This window comes from Thunnus albacares, chromosome 17 (assembly GCF_914725855.1).
Source record: "Thunnus albacares chromosome 17, fThuAlb1.1, whole genome shotgun sequence".
NCBI classification, from domain to species: Eukaryota; Metazoa; Chordata; class Actinopteri; order Scombriformes; family Scombridae; genus Thunnus; species Thunnus albacares.
In genome coordinates, this window is record NC_058122.1 from 14,834,515 (window position 1) to 14,858,991 (window position 24,477).

General features: G+C 40.3%; 3 protein-coding genes across 4 annotated transcripts in view; 1 reads left to right on the forward strand and 2 right to left on the reverse strand.

Annotated features, from left to right (window-relative positions):
• cep112 (centrosomal protein 112) overlaps positions 1-17,555 on the reverse strand; it is a 100,273-nt gene extending 82,718 nt beyond the window's left edge. Inside the window, exons 1-8 of one of the 2 annotated variants that reach the window (XM_044332200.1) lie at positions 17,451-17,555; positions 16,950-17,054; positions 15,689-15,879; positions 14,857-15,020; positions 8,254-8,338; positions 6,310-6,390; positions 1,776-1,823; positions 1,606-1,662 (exon numbers count right to left, since the gene is read on the reverse strand). In XM_044332200.1, coding sequence (XP_044188135.1) covers positions 1,606-1,662; positions 1,776-1,823; positions 6,310-6,390; positions 8,254-8,338; positions 14,857-15,020; positions 15,689-15,879; positions 16,950-17,049 — 726 coding nt within the window. In that variant the 5' untranslated portion in view covers positions 17,050-17,054; positions 17,451-17,555. Of the gene's footprint in view, positions 1-1,605; positions 1,663-1,775; positions 1,824-6,309; positions 6,391-8,253; positions 8,339-14,856; positions 15,021-15,688; positions 15,880-16,949 lie in introns of both variants that reach the window. The other variant, XM_044332201.1, reaches the window with a different exon arrangement.
• A 1,044-nt stretch (positions 17,556-18,599) lies between these two features.
• prkcab (protein kinase C, alpha, b) overlaps positions 18,600-24,477 on the forward strand; it is a 101,413-nt gene continuing 95,535 nt past the window's right edge. The window contains exons 1-2 of the mRNA XM_044331747.1: positions 18,600-18,941; positions 19,140-19,171. Coding sequence (XP_044187682.1) covers positions 18,775-18,941; positions 19,140-19,171 — 199 coding nt within the window. The 5' untranslated portion in view covers positions 18,600-18,774. The remainder of the gene's footprint in view (positions 18,942-19,139; positions 19,172-24,477) is intronic.
• Positions 19,439-21,106, reverse strand: LOC122967221. Its single transcript, XM_044331748.1, has 4 exons — positions 20,945-21,106; positions 20,786-20,844; positions 19,616-20,711; positions 19,439-19,522 (listed from the first exon to the last, which is right to left on the reverse strand). Exons 1-4 carry the CDS (start codon positions 20,965-20,967, stop codon positions 19,510-19,512), a joined length of 1,191 nt encoding a protein of 396 aa, XP_044187683.1. The 5' UTR covers positions 20,968-21,106; the 3' UTR covers positions 19,439-19,509.

The following is a 24,477-nucleotide window of genomic DNA, read 5'->3' on the forward strand; positions in this document are numbered from 1 at the left end:
CTGAAATTATACATAAAAGTGTCCATCTTATATATCCAGCATACTATTTACTCACATGAGGTAGACAGAATATTAAGGTGTGTTCAGACAGAACACAAGGTGAATTTTTGACAGTGTGATTGCATAGGAGAGAGACTGGGAAAAAAAATAAAAGAAGCAACTAAGGTTTTTGATGACTTCCAAGATCTGTCAAAGGCTGAGCTGCCAAACAAATACAAACACAGACATGGCTCGTATATATGTTTCAAGCTAGCTTACAACTAATATCTGTACAGTTGGTATATTGCTCTTAGGGGTGAATAAATGCCTGAATACTGTAAAGGCAAAAACTTTGATTAGTCGATTAATCGACAGAAAAATAAACTATTTTGATAATCAAATAATCGTTTTAGTCATTTTTTACAAATCGATTAATTGAGAAAATCATTAATTATTAATTAATAATTAATCTATAATGAAAATTATCATTAATTTCAGCCCCTTATTTGAACACACATTTAGAATCACATCTTATCATAATGCAGTCCAATACATCACCACCAACTATGGCCTAAAAAGTTCAATAAACAAAAGTCTTAGACAAAATCTGAAGATAACAAACTTCACATGATAGTATTTATTGTAGAGCTATTGTATTGGATTGCACTGCATTGTATAAGTGTACCTAATAAATTGGTAACTCAGTATATATCAAACTAAAGTTGGCATGGGGATTAATAGTCTCCTGAGATGTGATACATTTATATTCCCACCATAATCACAGCTGTATGGAGCCAGTCAGCTAGTCTAAGGCAGGATCAAACAGCATGGGACATTGCTTTAATGTTCTCGTATTGGTGTTGCTAGATTCAATATCAGCCCACAGGTAGACTGACCGACTGGGTGGATGTGTACAGGAATGTGTGTGTCCATGCATGTCAATCCTCTTCCAGCGGTCACAAAAAGCATGATCATTCTTGCCCATCATGTCTCTTTTTCTCTTTCTTTCTGCCCATTCTCGCCCCCATTCTCTTGCCCTCTCCCGGTGAAGACGATGTAACTGACTGGAGCGCTTTTCCCCGAGCAGACATGAAAAGCCGCAGCTATTACAGCCAAGTCATGCTCAGTTTTATATTTAACAGTGCGAATAAAGGCGGATGGCGGGGGGAATGAGTGGTGGTTCGGGAGAGGTGGGGAGGGGCAGAGGGGACTTCAAAGCATGCTTTCAGAATGGGATTTTCAGCTTAAATCCACATAAGGAAAAAACTGTCATCACTGGGAGCCGGCATTATTTTTGTCTTCTAAGAGGAACGCTCGCCTTGGCCATTTCAACAATACAAACTATGCATGAGGATGTATGTACATGGATGCGGGGGCGTCTAATGCCATAAAGCAGTCAAGGGAGCTTTGACCTCTGTATGTGTTCAACACTTGCTGCTGTACAAATGCTAAGACATGACTCACTAGTACTGAATAGTGAGGAGCAAGGATTTAGGCTTACTGATATGTATATAAAGGGCAGCCTCTGAGAATATCATGTACTGCATTTGGAGAATTCTGATATTTATCACATAGAGAAGCATTCAGGTACTGCTGAGCTTTGCTACAACTCATTCTGATGCATACCTCCTTGCTCTGCACAAGTTGTGGCCCCTGCTCATCAGACAGACTGGACTTGAAAATCTATAGAGATAAAGGGGAGAGAGATGAGGTGAATGGATGATTGAGGAATTCAAAGACAACACTTTTGTCTATGTACCAATGAATAAACCACAAGGGACCCCCTGACAACTTACCGGAGACAAGGGAATGGGCTTCTCTCGCAAATACCTGGGGTTTTCAATCTGAAAGAGTAAACAGAAAAAACTTTAGACCTCTCTTTGTCTTCTTCCTCTCCTAACAAAGCCTTACCGCTACCAGAATCTAACCTCCGCCCTCACTTTGTCATAAACAATGCGGGGAGCACATCAAAAGCCTGGTGCTGTGGCAGGAGCCTCTTCCGTCAACTCTTGTCTGTTTAGAAAGACAGAACGCGCCAGGCTACTTCAAGGCATTGTGTGTGTGGCCAGCTCTGTTTCCGCTCTCAGCCTCTCTTTGCTGTCCCGACACAGTCCTTTTGTCAACACTCAGTACCGCTAATCTGTAAACTATCCCCGGCCCGTTTACCGTCAGATGGAGACAAGTGTGTATACATGCTTGCCAAACACTGACACGGCATGTTCTTTAATTATAATATGAAACACAAGAGACGGAAAAAAGAGTGAGCCGCTAAACCACCTGAAAGTAAGGGGGTCACAGTCAAAGTGACTCTCCAGCATTACATCAATACAGCTCACTAACTGTGACACAAACAGAAAAAAAATCTGTGTTGACACAACTTGCTATTTTCCTTCTACTATTTGATGTTTGTTTATGACCCCATTACTTTCTTATGAACTCACACTATCACACAGCGTTTCTTTCTCATGCACTGGGGCTGTCTGTAGGGGCTGCCAACTAGCAGCAAGATCACGGCCTTCCAAACAGTACAGCTGACTCTGGAGATGACAGAAATGACGCCCAGTAAACAGTTCTTTTGCTAATCTCTTCAACATGGAGATGAAACTGGGGGAAAAAGGAGGAAGAGTAGGAGGAGGGGGGGAGAAGGGTAGTGTGGGACTCATTCAGTGTTAATGTTGTGAGGTGGCACAACCCACACGAAGCTAATCCAGAATGAATGGGAGATAAGAGCACTGGACCTGAAAGAAAGCCAGAGCTTGGGACTAAAATAGTTGCAAATACTGTACAAGGATAAAGTCACAATCTGTTGCTTCAGGGTGAGCCGCTGACAGGTGAAATGGGTGAAAGTTATGGAGTCATAGGAGTGCCAAAAAAAAAAAAAAAAATCTGTAAAAGAATAAGAAATGTGGAATTATGAAGAGGAATAAACAAAAGTATAAATAAATGTGGAAATATAAAAACAAATAACAAAATATAAAGGAATAATTATAAGCATTTTCATATATTTTCACATTTATTTGTTATATATTTATATATTTTATAGAGAATTATAGAGAATAAAATTTGGCATAAAAAAGCCTGATCTGAAAAAGGAAACATTGGCATTGAAACCCTTGGAACATTGGAAAAAGTTGTACTGGCACTGAAACAAGTATTGGCTCTGAAAAAAGTTCCACTGAAAAATAAAACACGAGCATTAAAAAATTACAATCTTAATATCTTATTTTATTGTGATATTTTTTGCAATATGATGTGTTTTTCAATGTGAATCTTCAGATTTTTTCTTCATGTCTGTCTTTTTTCAGGGACAATTTTTTTTTTACGCTGTCAGTTTTTTTTTTCAGCGTCACTGTTTTTCAGTTTCAACTTTCTGTTCTTCAGTTTCAACTTTCTGTCACCGTTTTGGCGTAGAGAGGAGGGACCTTGCTGGGCCTATATTACCCAATATGCCTTGTGGTCAGACAAAGATATCTGAGGTTTGATGGCATCATGAAGGAGGTTTTCAGCCAGACTGCTGTAGTAAAAACTCTAGGGCTGTTAATATATCACTTTATTAATATTACATTTTTTTCAGATGAGTAAGTAACCATGAAGATTCCCAATATGTGATAAGTTTATCCAAATAAACTGTGTTTTCTGAGATGCGAGGAGCTGCTGTGGGGGTGAGACCAGCTGGTCATCTTGCAACAGCAGCCTGAGTCATGCGTCGTCATATCGGGGAGAAAATGATCCAATGAACTGATCTGCGCAGCTCTTTGGTGATTTATTGTTTGCTTTAATGTCTCTGCAGCATTTTCATATATGATCATAATTCCTTTTGGAGGATAAATGTTGGTCTCACAGATGAAATATAACAATTATAGCTGCCACATTAGTTTGTCTGAATGTAAAGTGATGTGATGATCATGTTTTTATTGGACAGAACAACAGTGCTGCTTCTGGGGCTCCATGTACAGATATTACCACATTTCAATAAATATAAATGTATTAAAATGAACAGATCAGTCTATATTAAATTTTGTTTGTTTCAGTGCCAGTACACCTTTTTCCAGTGCAAGTGTTTCAACGCCAATGTTTTCTTTTTTAGTTCAGGTTTTTTTTTTCAATACCAAATTTTATTTTTGATGCCAAAATTTAACTGTCGCTGTTGTGGCCCCATAGCTTCTGCCATGATGTTTCCTTCCCCACTTCAAACCGCTGCCACATTCACACTGCACATACTTAAGTCCACGTTGCATCTACTTAATGTTGTCCTAAAGTTCCCACCAAAGCAAGATTCATGTGTGGAGGAATTGGCAACTCAGCCTCAGCAGGAAGGCCCGCCCAAAGCCAGCTGATTGACAGCTTGGCCCTTCAAGGAATGGCAAAAACAATAGGGAAAAGAATAGAAGGGAAAATAGACGATTTAAAAATAAATGACATTTGTAAAAATAAATAAATAAAACATTTTAAAAATATACAGAAAAAATAGAGTAGTTTATATGCAGAAAATAAATAAACATATATTTTTTAAGTATATGGTGCATGCCATGATGTGTGATGAATTGCTACTTAAATTTGGCACTGGCTGAAAAAAAAAAATCTATATATACCAAGTGATGAATCAATCAATATCCTTCTAAAAAATAGTGCCCAGCCTGCAAACAATAATGGGATTTATTTTTATACCCACAGACAGCCAGTCATCAGATTTGATTGAGCACAGCCTCCGGGCAAGGAAGACATGTAGACTAAATGCTGTGGTGTAATGCTGGCACAGTCAGAGACTATACTTGGACTTGGTGCACATGTATGCCCGTGCTGTGTGCACACTCTTCTCTGCATGCCCACACACATGCTCCCATGTGTTTGTCCAACCTCACAGCTGGCACAGTGTCCTGTGTCATTGGAACCTGACGTGGATGGATGGACGGACACAGAAGAGGAAAGACACTCCACATCACAAGGCCTGGCTCTCCAGCCAAACAAACACACAATGATTGATGGCTTCCTAGTTTCGGACTAGCGTTGAGCAAGCCGTCAGCACACCCATCTAACCGCAGACAATGGACGGCCAAGTGGCAGAGACTACCACTGAATGCTGTACTGTATGAAGAAACAGGCCAATTTATGCAATTTTATTTAGTTTGCATGTTTTTTTTTTGGTCTTTACTGGCAGGTTAGCGTACAGTATGTTGCACCTCACACTGCTGTAACACTCAAACCCATTAGAGATAAAAGTCTGACAAGTTGTTCCAACAAGCAAGACACAGACTGACTGAAACAGATGGCGGTCCAGCTGACTCAGGTTTTGTGTCTCTTAAAGGAACTCTTATCTGGATCTGAAGCAATCTGCGGTCTACTGTCCAGTATGGCCACCATGCAGACTTTATTACATTAGAGGTGAGACGAACAAACCAATATAGACTGCTTCAGAACATCTAAAGCAAAGTTAAAGATGTTCAAGATAGAGTGACGCTCGTCTGTGGTGAGATTTCGTCTGAGCTGGGCGCTTTGAAGCCGTGCATCTATAAAACTTCTGTAAACTTGAAGGGGGGTTTGTGTGTGTCTGTGTGTTTGTGTGTGAGGGAACATCTGTTGATTTGAAAGATGCAGGCTTGGGGGAGCGTTGCCAAGCAATGCCTCTTATCAGCATCTGAACACAGAGGAGTGCAGAGCAGAGCAGTGCACGGTTTCACGTCTGCAGATAGATACCTCAGATTACCCTAGTACTCAAAGAGAGAGAGAGGGAGAGTAACACGGAGAGAGTCGGAGAAAGATAGACGGACAGAGAGAGGGAGAGAGTGCAAGAGAGCATAAAAGATAGGACGGTAGAACAGAGAGAAACATTTAAAGAAGAAGGAGTTCTGTAAAGAAAAAACTTCAACGTGTGAGTAATGTGGGGGGAAACGACAGAGGCGACAAGCAAACAAGAAAAAAAGAGAGAGACACAGGGGGTTATACAGGTGAGGAGATAGGGAACATATGAGGGAATAAAAGACATGAGGGCAGAGTGCTTATCAAACCCTGGCCTGGTGCACTCGAGACAGAGGAGATAAGAGAGGTGCACACATCTTCAAATGCTCAGTTTACACAACCCTTCTCCCACTCCTCATCCTACCCTCACCTCCTACAATGGCACAGAGCAGCCTAAAGAGGAAGTGGTTTCAAGACAACAAAGTTAAAAGGGCTTTTTCACCCTTTGTTCAGCGGCGTGTAAACAATAAGGCTAACTCAGCATCACTGCGATATTCATTTAGATTTACTCAGACATTCAGTCACTGTAGATGAGCTGCAGCATGTTGACAGATGCATGTAACCAAGGAGCTCTAGGCGCGCCCGTGGACTCACCCCCAGGTTCCAGCTGTTGAGGCGAGCCTCCAGGTCACTGTCATCGAAAGACATATCTGCCTTCAGCCCTCCCCCATCCACCTGAGGAGGGAAAAAAGGGAATGAAAGAAAGCATAAACAACAAAATTAAGGGAGGGCGATGTAAATTAGAAAAGGGAATTTAAATGATTTCTGACAGTGCTTTGATTGGCAGTTTGGCCTGAGGAATAGAACAGCAGACAATGATAAAGGTTATTATTTTGACACTATATAATTCCTCTCTTGGCAACAACAAAGGAGATCTTTAAAAGCTTACAGATATACACCCACATGTGTTCTCCTCCCATACTAACAGCATTCTACTCCCTTGTTATCTCCATCTCTCCACCCTTCGCTCCCTCATTCTCCTCCCTCTCACATACAGCGCTCCAGATGTTTGGCAGTTCCACATCGTTTCCGTCACGCAGTAAATTCCACAAGAAGGGGTATACGCAGCTACACTGCCTGTCATTCTTGTTTTCCCCAGCCTTTTGTTACAACAGGCCTCCGGATTTGTTTTATACAGTATAATTCAAATGCTTCCAGGGGTTCTGTTGATACAAGATCGGTTTACTCAAGTCGAGGTTGGGCAGCAAGGTTTAAATAGGGGAAATATCTAATAAAGTTGAGAGAGCAATAGGGAAAGGAGAGATGGTGTTGAATTTGATTAGGATCTGGTGTGGACTTTGGGTGTACCTCAGCGGAACTGCATTGACACAGAGAAATCGCTGAATGGAATTGCTCAGGATTAAATGCCCCTTCTGATTAAAAAGGCATTAAGGTCCCAGAGCCTCGCCCTCAAGCAAACAGTGTAAACGTTTCATTTCAATATCTAGGAATGCTGAGTATGCGGGTCAATAGCTGTTCAAAGCAGCATGTCACAGTCTCCATATCGCACTAGGAATTCAACCCATTGTGGTAAACACTGATAAGTATGAATGGCTTAAAACGGTTTTGGCCACAGATATACTGGCCGTTGTACAAGTGAACCGCAAACTGACATATGCTGTGAACCTATAGATTCATGAAAACAAAACATTAAGCATTTCAAGCTTTGATAGGTAGAAATTAAGAGTTGTGGGCATTTGGAGTGAGGTCATCAAATCTTTAACGGCTAATTCACATAGAATGCGTTTTTAGAAGGGTTTTTGACGTCCATCACTCACGCATCTCACAGAACAGATACGCTTCCATTTTATTAAATGTATCAATTCACACTGACATGTGCGAGTGACACGTGTCTCATGGAACGTGTTTCACCCCTTGCGTTTTTTTTGGGGTTTTTTTTTTAGCTCCGTGTCTATTTCTGTTGTGTTTAGTGAAGCGTAATCTAAATCACACCAATATCCTGCTGTATATGTGTTTTGAACTTATTAACAGTATCTACACTGATAAATCAAGGCTCCCAGTCTGTCTGTGAACTTGCCTTTTTCACTACAGGCAGATTCCCCTCACTTGCTACGGTGGGAGGGGAAATAAAATCAACGAATCAATAAATACAAACACTGTTGATTTCTTCCCGTGGAGCCGACATGAAAACTATTTTGGTTCAGTAAATTTCTGTCAGTTAAATTCACTTCATGAGCTGTGTTAGTGAGGACTTTCAAATTTTTCCTTGAGAATTCTACCTAAATATGTCAGTTTCATATATTTTGTGATCCCAACCATTAACTCTTATTCCTTAAAGAAAATGTTCAGGAAATTTCAGGGGGACTTCAGGGGGAAATGAGCTCAGGAATTTCCAGATTGGTTCACATTAAAGAAGAAAGCAAATCATTGTGGCTACTATTTGTACTGACACCAGCAGGTTTACTGATAATAATTCAATGTGTCATCACAACTACCTGACAGCAACCTATAAATCTGAAACCCCTACTTGTTGAATTTTATGACAAACATGCCAGGGAAGTACGGTGATGAACTAACCTTTCTGGCATCATGTCTGGGTGACTGTTTGAGTGGACTGGAGGGTGTGGGTCGCAGTGGGGTCTTCTCTCCATACAGCCTTCTCCTGGAAATGGAGAAAGTGTGGTTAACTTACAGTGCAGTATGTGTATGTGCATGTTTCTTAAGTCTGCTCTTGTCTCTCTGTTTGCATATGAATGTACTTGCGTAGGCAGCCTGCCTTGCTATTTACACAGATCAACATCTGGCATTGGTTGCATGGTTTGTGGTCTGCATTTCATCCCATCTGAACAATAAAAGTCTATGCTATACATCAGTCTGTTTCCATACACAGCCCACAGGGCACCAGTCTACGGCTTGTACAATCTTTTCATTATCATATACCTCAATCACTGGCTCATCATGTCCAGTGTGGTTTAAACAAGCGACTTAACAGGGAAACTGCTTATATTTACTGACACACCTCTCGTTCTCACTTCGCACACACTCACAACAGAGCTCACAACTTCATTAAGAGCAGGCACATGAGGTATTAAGAGCCTGCTAATGTGAATTGAATGAAGATGTGAGAGAAGACGGGACAAAGGTAGGACAACAATGAAGAAAAAAAATCACTGTCATCTAATAAAGACATCAAGTTACGTTCTAGAGGGCATGGTTTCACACTTTCAATTTGGAGCCTATGGGCATTCTTTTCCTGCCATGTAATTTTTTTCGCATTACTAGTATTGAGATTTTTTAACCTTATTTGTCACAGGCAGTGTTATCTCATGGAGGAAAGCACTGTCGCTGTGAGGTTTCTGGAAAGACTGCTGAATATAGAACAGAAAGGATATCTGTGCAAGTATCTTCTACCTTAAAATCCCCTGCTTAGAGAACATACGCACAACACTGACCCGAGATTAATACTTCTTCCAACTCTGTTCATTGATTTAAATTATTATACTGATAATATTTCATGTAGGTCTACTAGAAATAGATCACTGTGGATTTACCTTTACCAAAAGCTTCTATAAAAGGACATTCATATTTAATACTTACTAGTCTTAGTCAGTTTTATAAGTGATAGTGTCAAAAAGTTTCTGGTAAACTGGGGATAAGTTTGGACGATTTCACACTTAATATGATAACACAGGTCAGATACTAGATACTTTAAATTTGCCTCCTCATTATCTCTTCATAAGCACCAACGTTTTAGATACTCAGGAGAAGCAACTCAGCAAGGGCCAGGATGTTATTGAGACAGGTTTGTCGGTTGGGTTTTTTTTTTTTTTTTTTCATTCAAAAAGATACGATCAGTTTTCAGGGGCACAAACAAGACCAGTGTGTGTGTGTGTGTGTGTGAGTGTGTGTGTGTGTGTGCGTGTTAGTGTGTGTGTGTGTGTGTCTCTGAGTGAGTAAAAGAGAGAGAGAGATAGTAACAGAGAGAGAGACAGAGAGAGAGACAGCAAGAGAGAGAGTGAGTGCATGAAAGCTGAAAGCTTTTTCATCATAATCAATGATGAATTAGTTTATCAACATTAAATCTTTTATATTACTGTAGTCAGTCTTTGTCTTTTCCTGCAATATTTTTTTTCAATTTTAGTTGTTTAAGGACATCTGTCACTCTGAAATACATCTGCCTCAGGTGCTGCAAGATTTTACAACCCTCTCATTATAACTGATGTAGAAACTGGTGTGTATACATATTCAAGAGCATAATGTACATATAGGCTATATATAGATATATATATATATAGCCTATATATAGACTTGACTACTGTTTTAAGGGAGACTTGAGCATTTGTGAAGCTACCACTGTTTATTACTACTACCCTTGTTTAAACTATACTTGTTTATTAATATTTCAGTATGCAGTTGCCTGACAAATTACAATCCCCACGCGTCACCAAGTTCTGGAGGCCTGTATCACAATGTCAAATCATTCTGTACGTATGGTTGAAGTTGCAAAAGCAGGAGGCAGTGTGATGTCAGTTCACATACCAGGAAGTCTCTCAGTGACTGTCATGTGTTGACGGTCATTCCTGAAATGATCTGAGCACCATTAAAAGTGCAAAATCTTGCAACAACTGAGGGAAATGTATCTCAGTGACTTTCAACAACTAAAATTTCATAAGAAAATCTGACTGACTGCAATGATATTGTTAAGGATCTAATATTGATTCACTAATTTATCATTACATTATGATGAAAAAATCAAATAAAACCCTGCAGACATCAGCTTCCATGCCCTCACTCACTCCTTCTCTCACACATACTGGTCTGTCTGTGCTCCTGCACATGCACACACATACACACCTGCATGCACATGCACAAACACATGCAGCCATGAAACTTGGGATAGGGGGGCCAAGCTTTGCAATTTTGGGCCTCTAAGTCAACAGGTGGATGAGGATAATTGAATCAGATGTGTCTGGAGTCTGAGGCCCAGAGATCAAAGCAGTGGCAAGTCAGGCCAGAGCAACACACACACACACACACACACACACACACACACACACACACACACACACACACACACACACACACACACACACACACACTCACACTCACACTCTCACACTCTCACACTCTCACACTCTCACACACCCTCACACACACAGAAGAAAATGAGAACACCATGTAGCTGCAGCTTGGCTGATTAAAGCAGCCTGACCTCCAGGTGCAGAGCCAGTGTGCCCGGGTCTCAGCCTCGGGCACCCTCAGGAAAGCAGTCTGACCTTGGGTCACAAACATCCCTCTCCACCATAACCCAATACCACCTGGAGGCAAGATCAGTGGAAACACTCTGGCCTGTGAGCAAGAGACTTGAGGCGTTTACAACAACACCACCAAGGACCGACTCCTGCAACTGCAAGGACAATATTATTGTCGCTTTTACCCAGAGAAAAAAAAGTCAGGTTGGAGAGGGGGAGGAAGAGTTAAAAGTTTTCATATGTAGATGAAAAGCACACAGATGGAAAACAAAAGTCAGGGAGACAGACAAGAGGAAAACAAGGACATAAAAATGAAAAAGAACAGCCTACACGAAAGGCTACAGAGATAAAGCCAAAACTACACGCTCTTCAACTCAACTTTAGCGGTGAACCTGACGCCAGCAGTGCTGATTACCAAGTTAACATGTCAAAACCAACCACCGCACACCATTTGCTCTCTATGTCTTTATCATTATCTGTCTCCTTTGAAAGTGACATATGAGAAGATGGAGTAGACATGTAGGCTAATCACCAAAGCTGATTTGTATGATCCTTTGACCCTCACTGACTGCATCTCTTTTCCCACAGCATTCCGCTGCCTGAATAAGTGCTATTGATTAAGCAGTAGCTCCATCTTGTGGCCGAATTAGGGATTGCACAGCAACAATGGAGTCTGTGGTGGAAATCACTCAGGGAATTTTGGGCTAATGAGGTTAGAGGATGTATCTGTTAAACACACACACCAGAACAGCACATCCACTTCTGTGTAACACCTCAAAACATCAGAAAATCAACTCAAGTTTGCCTTTAGATCAATAGGACCTAAGTTTCACAGAGGCCCTCCCCATCACCTGACTAATGGCGAGTGAGAGAGAGATCAAACGTTGCCACATCATAAGGAGGGAGTCAGTCGAGTTCCTTCCATTTAATCTTATCTAAATGAGAGAGACACATAAAAGGACTCTTGGCCTGGCTAATTTTCTCCATCAGGACGTTAGCCTGTGATCTGAGCGTCTTTCATGGTCTTATCCCAATCAAGACACTATGGTACTCAGCAGTCTGCTCCCCACAAAACCTCTCTATCCACACCCTCTATAAGGCTGTGTCTTTTTGAAGGTAGCCACACTTGTAGTGTGAGCTATTATGCAAACATATGCGGCTTTTTGGTCATAAAAACAGGTCAATAATTATGTAAAAATGCCCCACTGTTAATTTCAAAGTCATACCAAATAAAGGCAAAAGCAGCCCATATTGACTTTAATCAACTGATGACAACATATTTATGAAATTAAACATCATCAATAAACATCTAATGCTGTGAGTCATGTACTTTACTGAAACATAATAGTGTCCATTAACTCCACACTAAAGGAGAAAGTGATTTAAGTGTGCTACATTTTATCATTTTTTTCAGTGTGAATGTACTACACACTCTGAACACAGTATTACCATTTGTTCTGCAAGTGTTAGATAATGCAAGTTTAACTGTGACAAATATTCAAAGACAATTCCTAATGATCATTTTCTACTAATCAAATATTCTACAACCCCCTGAGATTTTTCTGTCAGGGGCCCTGACAGTAAAATCAGAATTAAATATGGCAGCAAAGGGCCTGTACTCAGTCTTACACAGTGCCCTGGTGGATATTAAGCTCTCTTTACCACACTTACAGTGCTCTCTTTTTATTATGCTAATGAGCATATCAAGCCACCGGGCTCTGATTTGCCTGTCCTTGTTAACTGGAATGAAAAAACCCTGAGCCATTACTAACATCACTTTGTCAAGCCCCAAAACTGCCTGTAGTCTGAGGAAATATCCCTAAGCAAACTAGGATGACTGATGATTTAGTGAGGCATGTGGAAAATGTTCATCAATGTGTCTGTGTGTGTGTGTGTGTACCTGAGTAACACACCAGGTTTCAGTCAAGCAGTTTTAATTAAGCAGTACATTTTTAAATCTGAAATATGTGTATTTATATTTTAGGCATTTAGTTGATGCTCACACGAGAATAGAAATCAAACAATTTAAGAAACAGAGGAAAAGCTAATGAGCTACCAAGCCTTCTTCTCTGCTTTCCTCTGTGGGGGTTAGACCTCAGGTTCAACAACAGGGAAAGCATAAAGAGGAGAGGAACAGAAAGATGGATAGAGAATGCGAGAGGTTCTTCATCCTCTCATGCCTTTTTGAAGTGCTTCTCTTTGAAAAGTCAGAATGGACAGCTCATGCAGACTGATGCAAGGACTTGGCAATGTCTTTCGCTTTTCAGATAGTGCTGCTGAGCAAATGCGAGGGGCGATCAGTCACGAAAGCCGTGTGTATCCAGCTTCACAGCCAAGTTCAATATTTTCAGTCCAATAAAAGAACATCAGAACAGAATGCTTGGATAAATATCTTATGTACAATATGAAGGGGAGTGTGGAATCTTCTATATCTGACCAAAAGTTGGGTTTTTTTGTAAATTTCTCATCAGAAAACTCAAGTCACACACAGGAACAAGGGGAAAACTCTCTTTTCAATAAAACTCTTTCTGTGCAGAAAGATAACAACATACTAGAATGCTCATATTTGACTTTTTTTGTAAATTGTAATGAAATTCAAGAGAGAGTGCCAGAACCTCTCACTGCCATTTTGATAGGCAACCATGAACTCTTCAAGGGGAAAATGAGAGTTATGTTGTGCTTCCAAAATATAGTACATTGACATTAGTTTAGGTTTTTCTTTTTAAACTCCCTAACAGAATTAAATGAGCTCATTCATATAGAGGCAGTAATTTGAGACCTCAGCTAGATACAAACAGTTGTGTAAAGCACCAAACCCACAATGAAAAAATATGGAAGATCTTACTCATATACACTCTTATACTCAGATTCCACATGCCAGTGGAGCTGCCAGTTCACTTGACAGCCTGCAGCTCCAGACAGTGAATAATGTGAGTAATCAATATTGTTTTATAAAGAGTAAGTACAAAGCATGCAAACACCATTGAAAGGTTAAGTCAATGATCTATGATCATTTGGGGAAGACAGATGGAGAACTGCAACGATTATTTGATTAAATGATCAACATAATATTAATCAGCAGGACTTTGATAACTGATTAATCATTAAAGTAATTTTTTCGAGCAAAAATGCCAAAAACCCGACAGAGAATTGGCTGTTTTTACGTATCTTACATTATAGTAAATTAAATATTTTGGGGTTTTGGACAATTGCTCGAACAAAACTAAATATTTGATGACGTCACCTTGAGCTCTTTAATTTTTTTTCACATACATATTTCAGTGTTTTCTAATGTTTTATTCACCAAACGATTAATCGAGAAGATATTGGCAGATAAATCAATAATGAAAATAATCATTAGTTGCCCGGACAGTTGATATATGTAAGTGACACTGAACATGGTGTGATCATTGGAGTAAATAGGTGATATCAGAGGCCAGAGTGGGACAGCTGACAGGACGACCACACTTATACACAACATTAATGTGCACAAGGATATTTCAAAACTCATTGAATGTTCAAAGCATTTGACTAACAACAGGAAAATTAAACTACACCAGGCCATGTGTTGCTATTTCCAACAAATACTGGTTTTGGTTTAACATTTAGTAAACAAGATCAAAGTTTAATGGGTGTAATACTGTGGGAAATAATATGACCACGTATAATAATGTAGGTCAGAGAATCAGGTTCCCCAATTGGCAGTCCCCAGTACATATCCACGTGGACTACCTTTAAATATATTCAGTCTCTGGTTGAGGGATAACAAGCATTACCATGCACCAATGCATAAGAAAGATCTAATCTAGTAATCACACACTATAAACACAATAAAACAAGATGATGATTGTCATTCCAATCAGTTTTAATAAGGTAATTTTTTCTATCTATATATATTAGATCCAGATGATGTACAGTAGAACAGTACCTGTGATGTGCTGCATTAGGTGTGGAACTGGTTATGTCCTTGAGCAGTCCGGCAACCAAACTGTCATCAGTATAAGAACCCAGCTCTCCTGTCACCCAGTCAGGCAGACTTGCATTGCTGTTCTCCACAGGCCGACGATTCAGTGGCTCGTCAAAGTAAATGGACTACAAATTAAAATAATTACAAGAGAAGAGATAATGTTTAGAACAATTAAGCTGATCAGTATATGCAATCCATTGCAATGATCCACCAATCAGCCAAAACATTAAAAGTGGCCTCTTTCAGCAGGATAACGCAGCCTGCCACACTGCAAAAACTGTTCAGGAATGGTTTGAGGAACATGACAAAGAGTTCAAGGTTTTGCCTTGGCCTCCAAATTCCCTTGATTTCAATCTGATCGAGCATCTGTGGGATGTGCTGAAAAAACAAATCCGATCCATGGAGGCCCCACCTCACAACTTACAAGACTTAAAGGATCTGCTACTAATGTCTCAGTGCCAGATACTAGAGGAAACCTTAAGAGGTCTTTTGGAGTCCATGCATCGACGGGTCACAGCTGTTTTGGTGGCACGAGGGGGACCTACACAATATTAGGCAGGTGGTCTTAATGTTATGGCTGATTGGTGTATTTACCAGCTTGTAACTGCATTAGCAGCTTCAATCTGACATTCCATATGTTGCCTCTAAAATATGGATGTGCAAGTATATTTGACTATGGCAGCATTTTTTAAGTTCACTAAGAGAAAAGAATAATTCAAAACCATTGAGTTGGGTCACTACTAACACTCGTAATACAGCAATATTTGTGATTTGATGAAGCAGTCATTCTTACCATGTAGGTAGGGAGTGTCTTGAGGCTACCAGGCTCTGGTTTGCTGGTGAAAGGCCCCTCCAGGACGCCTCTTTTGAGCATGTGGAGAAGCAAACGGGCATACATGTTGCGGTTCTTACAACTTAGCAGACCGGAGCCACATATTGCCGGGTCACACAGCTTCTTTATCCATAAGGCACAACGCTGGCGCTCTGAGTTAAATGGAAGAGAGCGGGACAGGAGAAGTTACGTTACAGCTTTAAAAAAGACATTAATGTAGGCCCATTATCTTGCCAGTTTATTTCTGAGTGTAGTCTAATCACATTAGTATGCATACCAATGTACATGTTCATGAATTATTAGGAAAAACACAAAACACAGTCTGCACTTAAGTTAGCTACATCAGTGATGTTTAAACTATGTTAGAGTTCCCCTCCACTTAAAAATATGTTTTTCTCCTTATTCCTACAGTTGGATGTTTGAGCTTTGTTGTGCAGAATAATGTATGAAATTTGGTAAATGGACTGCACTTATATAGCACCTTTCTAGTCTTCTGACCATTCAAGGCGCTTTTGCACTACAAACTACATTCACCCATTCATACACATATCCATACACTGACGGGCTGCCATGCAAGGTGCCAACCTGCTCATCAGGAGGATCTAATCATTCACACACACATTCACAGGATAAATTTTGGGGGTTCAGTATCCTGCCCAAGGACTCTTCAATGAGCTGGGAATCAAATTGCCAATCTTCCGATTAGTAGACAACCCGCTCTACCTCCTGAGCCGCCCCATGTGCAGAGTTTGACACTAGAAGGCTGTTTTCACATTCATCTGTTGTAAGTGGAAAGTCTCTCTGTGCTCATTGAAAATCCGATTTAAAAGGGTGGGCTTGCGAGCATGATTTATGACATCACAAATAATTTGGAGACCAATCCTGGTCTAATATTCAACTTACACAAGAGCGATGTGGACACTTGAAGCCTCCAGTGCACATACACTGTGAATGGACTTTACAGTGAAGTAGGAGACATTTTGTGTCCAGCAGTTTAACTTTAGAGATGAAAAATATTTGCACATTTATAGGTAGATGGAACATTTAATGAGGGAGAGGAAGTAGGTGTCATTTTAAGGATTTTAACGTGGTAATAATACCTTTTTGTGGAAAAACATTATCAGACACACACTATTGTTCCTAGCAGAGTATGTCATCTGTCTTAATGAGTGCCTGGAGGGGATCTTTAAGTGAGATGAATAGTGATGAAATTAAATCTTACCTGTCTTGTTGGGGTGTTTTAGGACATACGGTTTCATGTCCAGTAGAAAATGGTCAAACTCTGTGTCCAGCCTTTCCAAAGAGTCCTCATGTTTACTCATGATGTCTTCAGAGTGAATAATAAATGGTTATATAGTCGTTAATAAAAGATAGTGTGACTAGCATTGCTTAGCTAGCTACAAGGAGTGCTTGGAGCTGACCTATTCAGTCTGTTTCATAGCAGAATAGAGATAGTCATGTGAAACGTGGTAGCACAAAATACTGTTACGTAATATTTGCACAACATGACAATCACCTAATAACTCTAAATAACGTCGTATAACGCTGTTTGCTAGTTAAGAACGCAGTGCATTAGCAAACATAACGTTACTGCTATCAGCCGAGCTAAAGCAAAGCAGTGTAAAGCTCGCGGGGGGTTACGGGTTCCTGAACATACTTATAGTCTGCTAAAAATGCCACAGAGTTCTTAAAAATGTACTATACGGACTAAAAAGCGATCTACCTTGAGCACTGATTTCGCCGCTCAAAATGGTTCAAAACTTTAGCGTTCTTACTCTAACGTTACGCCATATCCGGTCTCCGTGGAGACGCAGCGTCTACCTGTTGCCATAGAAACTACACATCGTTTTCTTCTACGAGATTACAAGGTTTAAGACATCCGGTTCCTACGTTACAAAAAGAGAACTGTCAATAGAAAGTGAATAAAAACATTTCCAGGAGGCTGCTTCACACTGTCAATCTCATAATGATATATTAATACGAATGTAAGCCACTTTCTCCATATGTCCCTATACTTGAGATTTTTGCGCTTCTATTGTTTTTTGTTTGTTTGTTTGTTTTTGGATTTACTTGCCATCCTGTTTTTAATTTATATTAGCAGAGTATTGATTTAATTTGTGCTTTTAAATCAATTGTGGCATCAATGAGTTATTGCCTGTGTTTAAGTAAAAATGAAGTAATACAGACTAATAAGATTAAAAGTCTGAGGTACACTGCCACAATCGATTGCAAGCACCCGTTTTACAGAGAGCGATAACAGTTTATTTTCAAGTGTCTTTGTGATACCCAACATCACATTTCAGCTTTCATGAAAACCTGCAGTGCAGTTTAAATCCACACGGTGGCGCAATACACCTGCAGTTTATGGGATTGTCAACAAGAAACGGAGGGTCATGTTGCCTTCAGGTGCTTCTCGTCCTCATACTTCCAGTGTTTTTAATCTGGTTTTCAGATGTATCAAAAGTAGCACTGTAATTTTAATAAAATCCTGCAGTAATATAATGAAAATAATGTCATGTGTGTCAATTCAGATTTGCATCATTAAAACTTAATTGTGGATCCAACTTATGAAACACTTATTTTTGTCATCTTTATCACTTGGGAGCATATCTATAGGCTATGCATCAGCAGTGTGCAGATTTTTCACCCTGCATCATTTAAACTCAGAATGTTAAAGCTATTTTTGCATACAATATTAACAAAATAGCTTTATCTAGTACATATAGAACACATAAGTTGTGCCATTAGTTGGACGTGGCTCACATAGTAACCAAAAGCAATTCTGAACAGCTCCATCATGTAATTGTGCTCTGAAATTGGAGTGAAATAATCCCACAGCACCTGAAGGCAGACTTCGCCGACGTCACTTTGAATGAAAAAGAAGCGCTCAGCTGTAGTCCAGGCAGAAGGAGGTGTGCGGTCTGTCGAGAGCGCTCCACAAGGCAAAGCACCACTTGTCAAGAGCTGTAAAGAGACAGGACCTTCACAGAAATCGGACCGGACAACACGAAGTTGTGGCTGTGTAGTTTTTTGTTTTTTCCCCCATTATGGCTGACCATCTTTTGCATTATAATGACTCAGCTGGGGTTGGGAACCGATTTGCCCGCAAAGGTGCTTTGCGGCAGAAAAATGTGCATGAAGTGAAAAACCACAAATTTACTGCGAGATTTTTCAAGCAGCCGACGTTCTGCAGCCATTGTACAGACTTCATATGGTAAGCATCCCTTATGCATACCCATCTGTTCAGATATGATGCAACCATCTTTCACTTGTAAAGAGTTTTGATAGAGAAAGGTTTTTCTCCCCCCATAAAAAGTTTGACATTTAATAAAATTGTATATACTGCATTTTCACCATGTGGCAAAAGAAGCCCTATGTGTACCAAAACTGAGTTAAATTGTTTTTGTTGCAGGGGATTTGGAAAACAAGGATTTCAATGCCAAGGTAAACCACTTGCATGTGTGTCTGTGTAAATTCTTGGTGACAGTCAGAGGCATAATTTGTCTGAGACAAGGAACACAAGCCCTGCTCAATACATCTCCTGTAATGTTACAGCACCAAACTTCACTTTAGTTGAAAGCTGTGCACTTCATGTTCACTTAAATTATCTAGTTGTGTTTGGGTCATTCTGGCCAACTTCCATTTAGGAGTTAAGTGACTCCATGAGTGAAGACTGTATTAGGTTACATGAAATAGAGCCCACAAAGCAAATAACTCAAATCAGCTTTTATTTTGATTTTCCATTTTGACCCGATACTGTGACACATCCATGGCCTTACTGATTACCATTTGGTTCTGGAAGACAAAGTGTTAACAGTTAGGCATTGTTTTTGTGGAGAATGTTCACAACAAGCAGTGTTAAGCTTAAGTTTGAAGTAGCAGACATACCTTTCAGGGTTCTTTACACCTTTAGTGGCAGCTGGTTGACTATGTGCAGTACTTTTGACACCCTTGGAGTTTACAGCTATTGGAAATTCTGGGGAGTACTTGGATTCAGTGAGGAGATACCTGCCTCGCTGGTAGCCATTTCTGGACTGCATGATATAGCTTGAGGGAGGTGGAGGAGGGATTGGTTCACTCAATCCCTGGGAAACCTCAACTTCTTGGGTGTTGACTGGTTCTTGTGGAAGCCAAGAGGAGATATCACGTGGCTGGTAGTGTGTTCGACTGAAGTCAAGGTTCTCTCCTCTAGGGAAGCTGGCAGAGGGGTCTGCCATCTCAGATGGATAGGCAGGCTGGGCTCCTACATTGGATGGATAACTGGGGAATGAAGAGCTCCCTTGTGTGGAGGCATAACCAGGTGAAAACCCTGGGTCAGTAACTTGGCTATAACCACCTACAGTAGCAGGGACGGCACCATAACTTGGATCAGACAAGCCATCAGTATTCTTAGAGGGCAACTGGAAGACTTCCTCAAAGACAAGATGGGGACTCCTACTCAAGTCACCTCTGTCTGCTCTGGAGCCAGTGTTAAAGTCCTGGTTTTGGTGTCCAAAACCATAGTCACCCCCACCATAACTGCCAGAAGCCTGAGAAGGGTAGGATAGAGTAGGCTCATAGTAGGCAGTTGGACTAGCATACTGTGTAGAGCCACCAGTGTTCGGAGAGAGAGGCACTCTGTTTGTAGAAGCAACACTTACTGATGATTGAGGTTGAATAGGGTTCGGCTGAGGGTTTGCTGCATCATTCAACTGGTTGTTGGGTCTTAAGGGAAAGAGAAGTGGTTTGTCAAGGTTGTCCAGCCCCCAGTCTCTTGATTCACCATTAATGAGTCTCTCTACCTCATGAGCACTAGGTGTGTTGGGCAGGTTTTGGCTAGTTGGGACCAAATTTGGCTGCTGTGCAACTGGGGGTTTGCTGTAGCCTGTCCCATAGTTATTTGAAGCCTGCCAGTTAGTCTGATCAAATATAGGAGCATTCAAAACTTGATCTTCTCCATCATCCCCAATGTTACGGAAGTCAGCCACATACGGATATCCATAACCTGTAAAATTACCAATTAAGATAGAGCAACAAGAGGTATTTCTGAGGCTTAATGTGGTAATTAAGACAGACTACCTTTTATAGCTGGCAAACCAACACTGCCATTAAACAGCAACAAACAAATCCAGGAAACCCTGCAAAAGAGGCCAGTGAGAGACAAATACCTGATTAACATCTCTGATGAAGGTAAAAAAAAAAAAAATGATCAGAAAGTCACAATTTAATCAAACATACCACAAAAGGAGTCCAAGAGCCATGGCTGTTAGCTGAGAAGCAGCACCCTGTACTCCTCAGTAGCTATGGTTTGAGACAGACAGACAAGTGGGACTAACAAGAATTTAGAGTAACCTCTGGCCTTATTATTCAACCCTTTGTGTCTCTTTTATACTGGTGCTTCAAGTCTTATCTAACAAAGATCATTAGCAGCTGCTGCTCAAAGAGCAATTAGTGTCCAAATGAGCAACAGGTGTGACAGCTGGACAACACCACCCATTGTCTCGGTGTGAAACACATTCTTCTAAACATGCTCAGTGTGATTTATACTGAAAAATTGTATGATTGTGTTTCTTTGAAGAACGCTTGACACTATTTCATTTGACTTGGTATTTCTACCAAGAGTAGATACTGTAGTTGACTTTTGCTTCATGCGTCTACAGAGTCAGGGTACCACATATGCCCTGAAGTCAACACCTTGTTGCCACCATCTTTGCTAGTGTAACATTTCTCTCCAGACTAGTGGTTCTCAAATTGGGGTCTGAGGAGGGTTAAGGAGGGTTCGAGGGGGTCCCCAGTAAAAAGGGGAATAATTTATTTTCACTACAATTCCAATCCTTAAGTAAAACAATGACAGAATGTATGACTGTTTTGGGCATGGGTTTCATAAACATTCTGTAATAAAACATCTAAAAGCAAAACTCTTCTCAGATGGGGGACCCTGGGACAAAAGCTTATTAAATGTGGGGTCCATGGTCTAATTTTTGTCAGTTTGGGGTTCTTGACAGGAAAAAGTTTGAGAACCACTGCTCTAAACATCTGATACTGTAGCAAGGGAGAGGATGGCAAAGGAAGGGCCAACTAAGAGGGAGACAAAGATGAAAAGAGTAGAAGGAGATAAAATAGGGATAACTGAGGTGAAATAAAGGTTAGATCACCAGAAGAGGGGGCTTGTAAACAGAAGGCAAACAAAAATATAACATAAAATAAATGAGGAAGGACTGGATGGAGTCAATTAAGTTTATGGAAATGATATGTAATATGTGTAAAGTAAGATATTTTACATTCTGAAGGCGTCGCTGCAGCTCAATTTGCATATGCACTCGTACATAAATAGATGCATGGCACAGCAACTCTACTGCCACATGCTTTAGATGTGACAGGATTACTGAGACTGAGTTTAAAGCATGATCTAACGCATGCTGAAAAAGGCTTAATCATCATGTCAGGAGGGCCAGCAATGTAGAGCTGCTGTGCATTTTTAAGGTGGCAATCTCACGTTGAATGAATTGACCAAAGCACAAAACACCACATCAAAAATGTTTACTAAATATAGATATGGCAGGCAAAGGCCTCATAACTCCTGGGGTGGATATGTTGTGTGACCATGTCTGCTTGCGTTTGTGCACATGTGAAAAAGTAATTAGATTGCATTTAAGTTTAAATTCATGTGCCTTTTTCTTTAAATGATATAACTACAGCCTTATTTTCATCATATGAAGCATGTACTGCATGTGAGTGCAATGTTTGTCAGTGCAGTTTGATATGCTGCTGATGACCATTAGTGCATCATGAAAGTGGGCTGACAGAAGCACTCTCTTAGATATAGACAGTGCTTGTGCAGAGTGTGCATAGGAAATGCATTGCTTTTTGAAAACCATATAGAGGGATAATCCCAAGAGACCTCGATGTTTTCTTTATGGGATGGATACATAGGCTTTTGTAACTGTTATAACACTTTGAAGACATGGAATACTCAACTCAATTGTCATTACATGTTTGGGTTTTCTTTTTGGGGGGGGGGGGGGGGGGGGCATTTTTGCCTTTATTGTCAGAATGTAAAGTCAAATACTGTGTCTCCTTGTGCCTCCGTGATACCGACAGTCATTGTGACAAACTCATATCTATGTTGCTAAAGGTGACAGTGTTGCATGTGTGCAGCTCACTGACAGAAAATTTGGCTTATAAGAACTATTAGAAAGGCGATAAAGCTTGGGTCCTGTGATCATTCATCTTCATCATTTTCATCATTTTCCTGCATGGCTGGTAACAGCCATGCCTGGGGCGACTGTGGCTCAGAAGGTAGAACTAGTCGCCTACAAACTACAGGGTCGGCAGTTCAATCCCTGGCTCTTCCTGTCCATGTGTCAAAGTGTCCTTGAGCAAGACACTGAATCCCATGTTGCTCTCGATGGTCAGGCCAGCACCTTGCATGGCAGCTCCACCACCATCTGTGTGTGTGAGAATGGGTGAATGAGAGGCAAAAAATTTTACCAGTTTATTGTTATTGTTCTTAGGAGTGGGCAGATTAAGAGCTGCCTAGAGCTTTCTGCTGTGCTTTGAAAAGACAGAGAGTAGCTTTTTTAAAATTTCCCTGTGATCACCCACCTCCACCAAGCAGTGGAGTGCTGTCCGAAGTAGCGCCATAGCTGTGGACACTAGGGATGCACCGATCCAACTTTTTTAGTCCAGATACCGATACGATACCTGGGCTTTGGGTATCAGCCGATACTGAGTACCAATCCGATACTAGTGTTTAATTAATAAGCTGTATTGTTCGCTTTGTGGAAGAGAGAGACTCATTCTTTTATGTGTAAGGCAAAATCAGGCTTAACTTGAACATTGCTTTCATAACTTTGTAAAAACAAAATGTAACAAATAAATACATAGATATAAATTTACTGAATTGTTATTTATTAAAATAATGACATCCAATACCAGATCGGCCCATTCTCACTGATACCTGATCCAGCTATTTGAGTCAGTATCGGACCAATATCTGATATCAGTATCTCTAGTGGAAACGTCTTTATCACTTAAGTATCTCTTTGTAGGTGGAGGATCAGGCCCCTGCTGTTCCAAGGGTCATGACAGGTCTATCTTTTTATTGTTGAATCTAAGAAAGGTGATGTCTCCTTGGTTAGGGATGTAGGACACATGTTACAGAATTACAGATGAATGAATCACTTAATAACCAAGATCATACATAATGCCTTTTTGTTCAGCAGCCTCACATTTAATGGCATTTTCTTAAATAACAAGGTATGGTTGTATATTCACCGTAACCTACTCAATCTCCAGTCACCACAGGAACAAAGATTTGATTCTGGATACAGTTAAAAAACGTTGTTATTCATAAATATACAGTATATTTAATATAGATTTTAGAAAAGTCCTTGTATCTCCTGTTGGCTTTGGTGTAGATCACTGTGGACAATCTGCAACAGTGACACATCCTGTCATATGGACAAGCTGAGTTATATTCTATACCATTATACACTCAACTTGGACGTCACTCTTCCCTATAATATAACATTTAAAAAAAAACTCCTGCACACTGTTTCGCTTGTTGCTGGCACAGTATATTTTTTTCACAATGTTTTGGTCTACACGACGTTTATTAGATATATGGACAAACATCACGGTGGTATGAAAAACATCACAGTAGTTTCATATATACATATATACTAGGTAAATTATCCGATAAATTTATACTGGTGTTTCTAGATTGAATATCAATCTCCTCTTCCTTGTTTTTCTTTGGAGAACCCTCT

What these genes read in the sequence shown, in the direction of transcription:
- LOC122967221 (XM_044331748.1), bottom strand. Translation starts at nt 20,967, where the DNA reads ATGGCTCTTGGACTCCTTTTGTG. An exon ending in GCTCTTGGACTCCTTTTGTG is followed by an intron (nt 20,845 to 20,944) that starts GTATGTTTGATT and finishes CCTCTTTTGCAG; the next exon opens with GGTTTCCTGGATTTGTTTGT. An exon ending in TGGTTTGCCAGCTATAAAAG is followed by an intron (nt 20,712 to 20,785) that starts GTAGTCTGTCTT and finishes GTAATTTTACAG; the next exon opens with GTTATGGATATCCGTATGTG.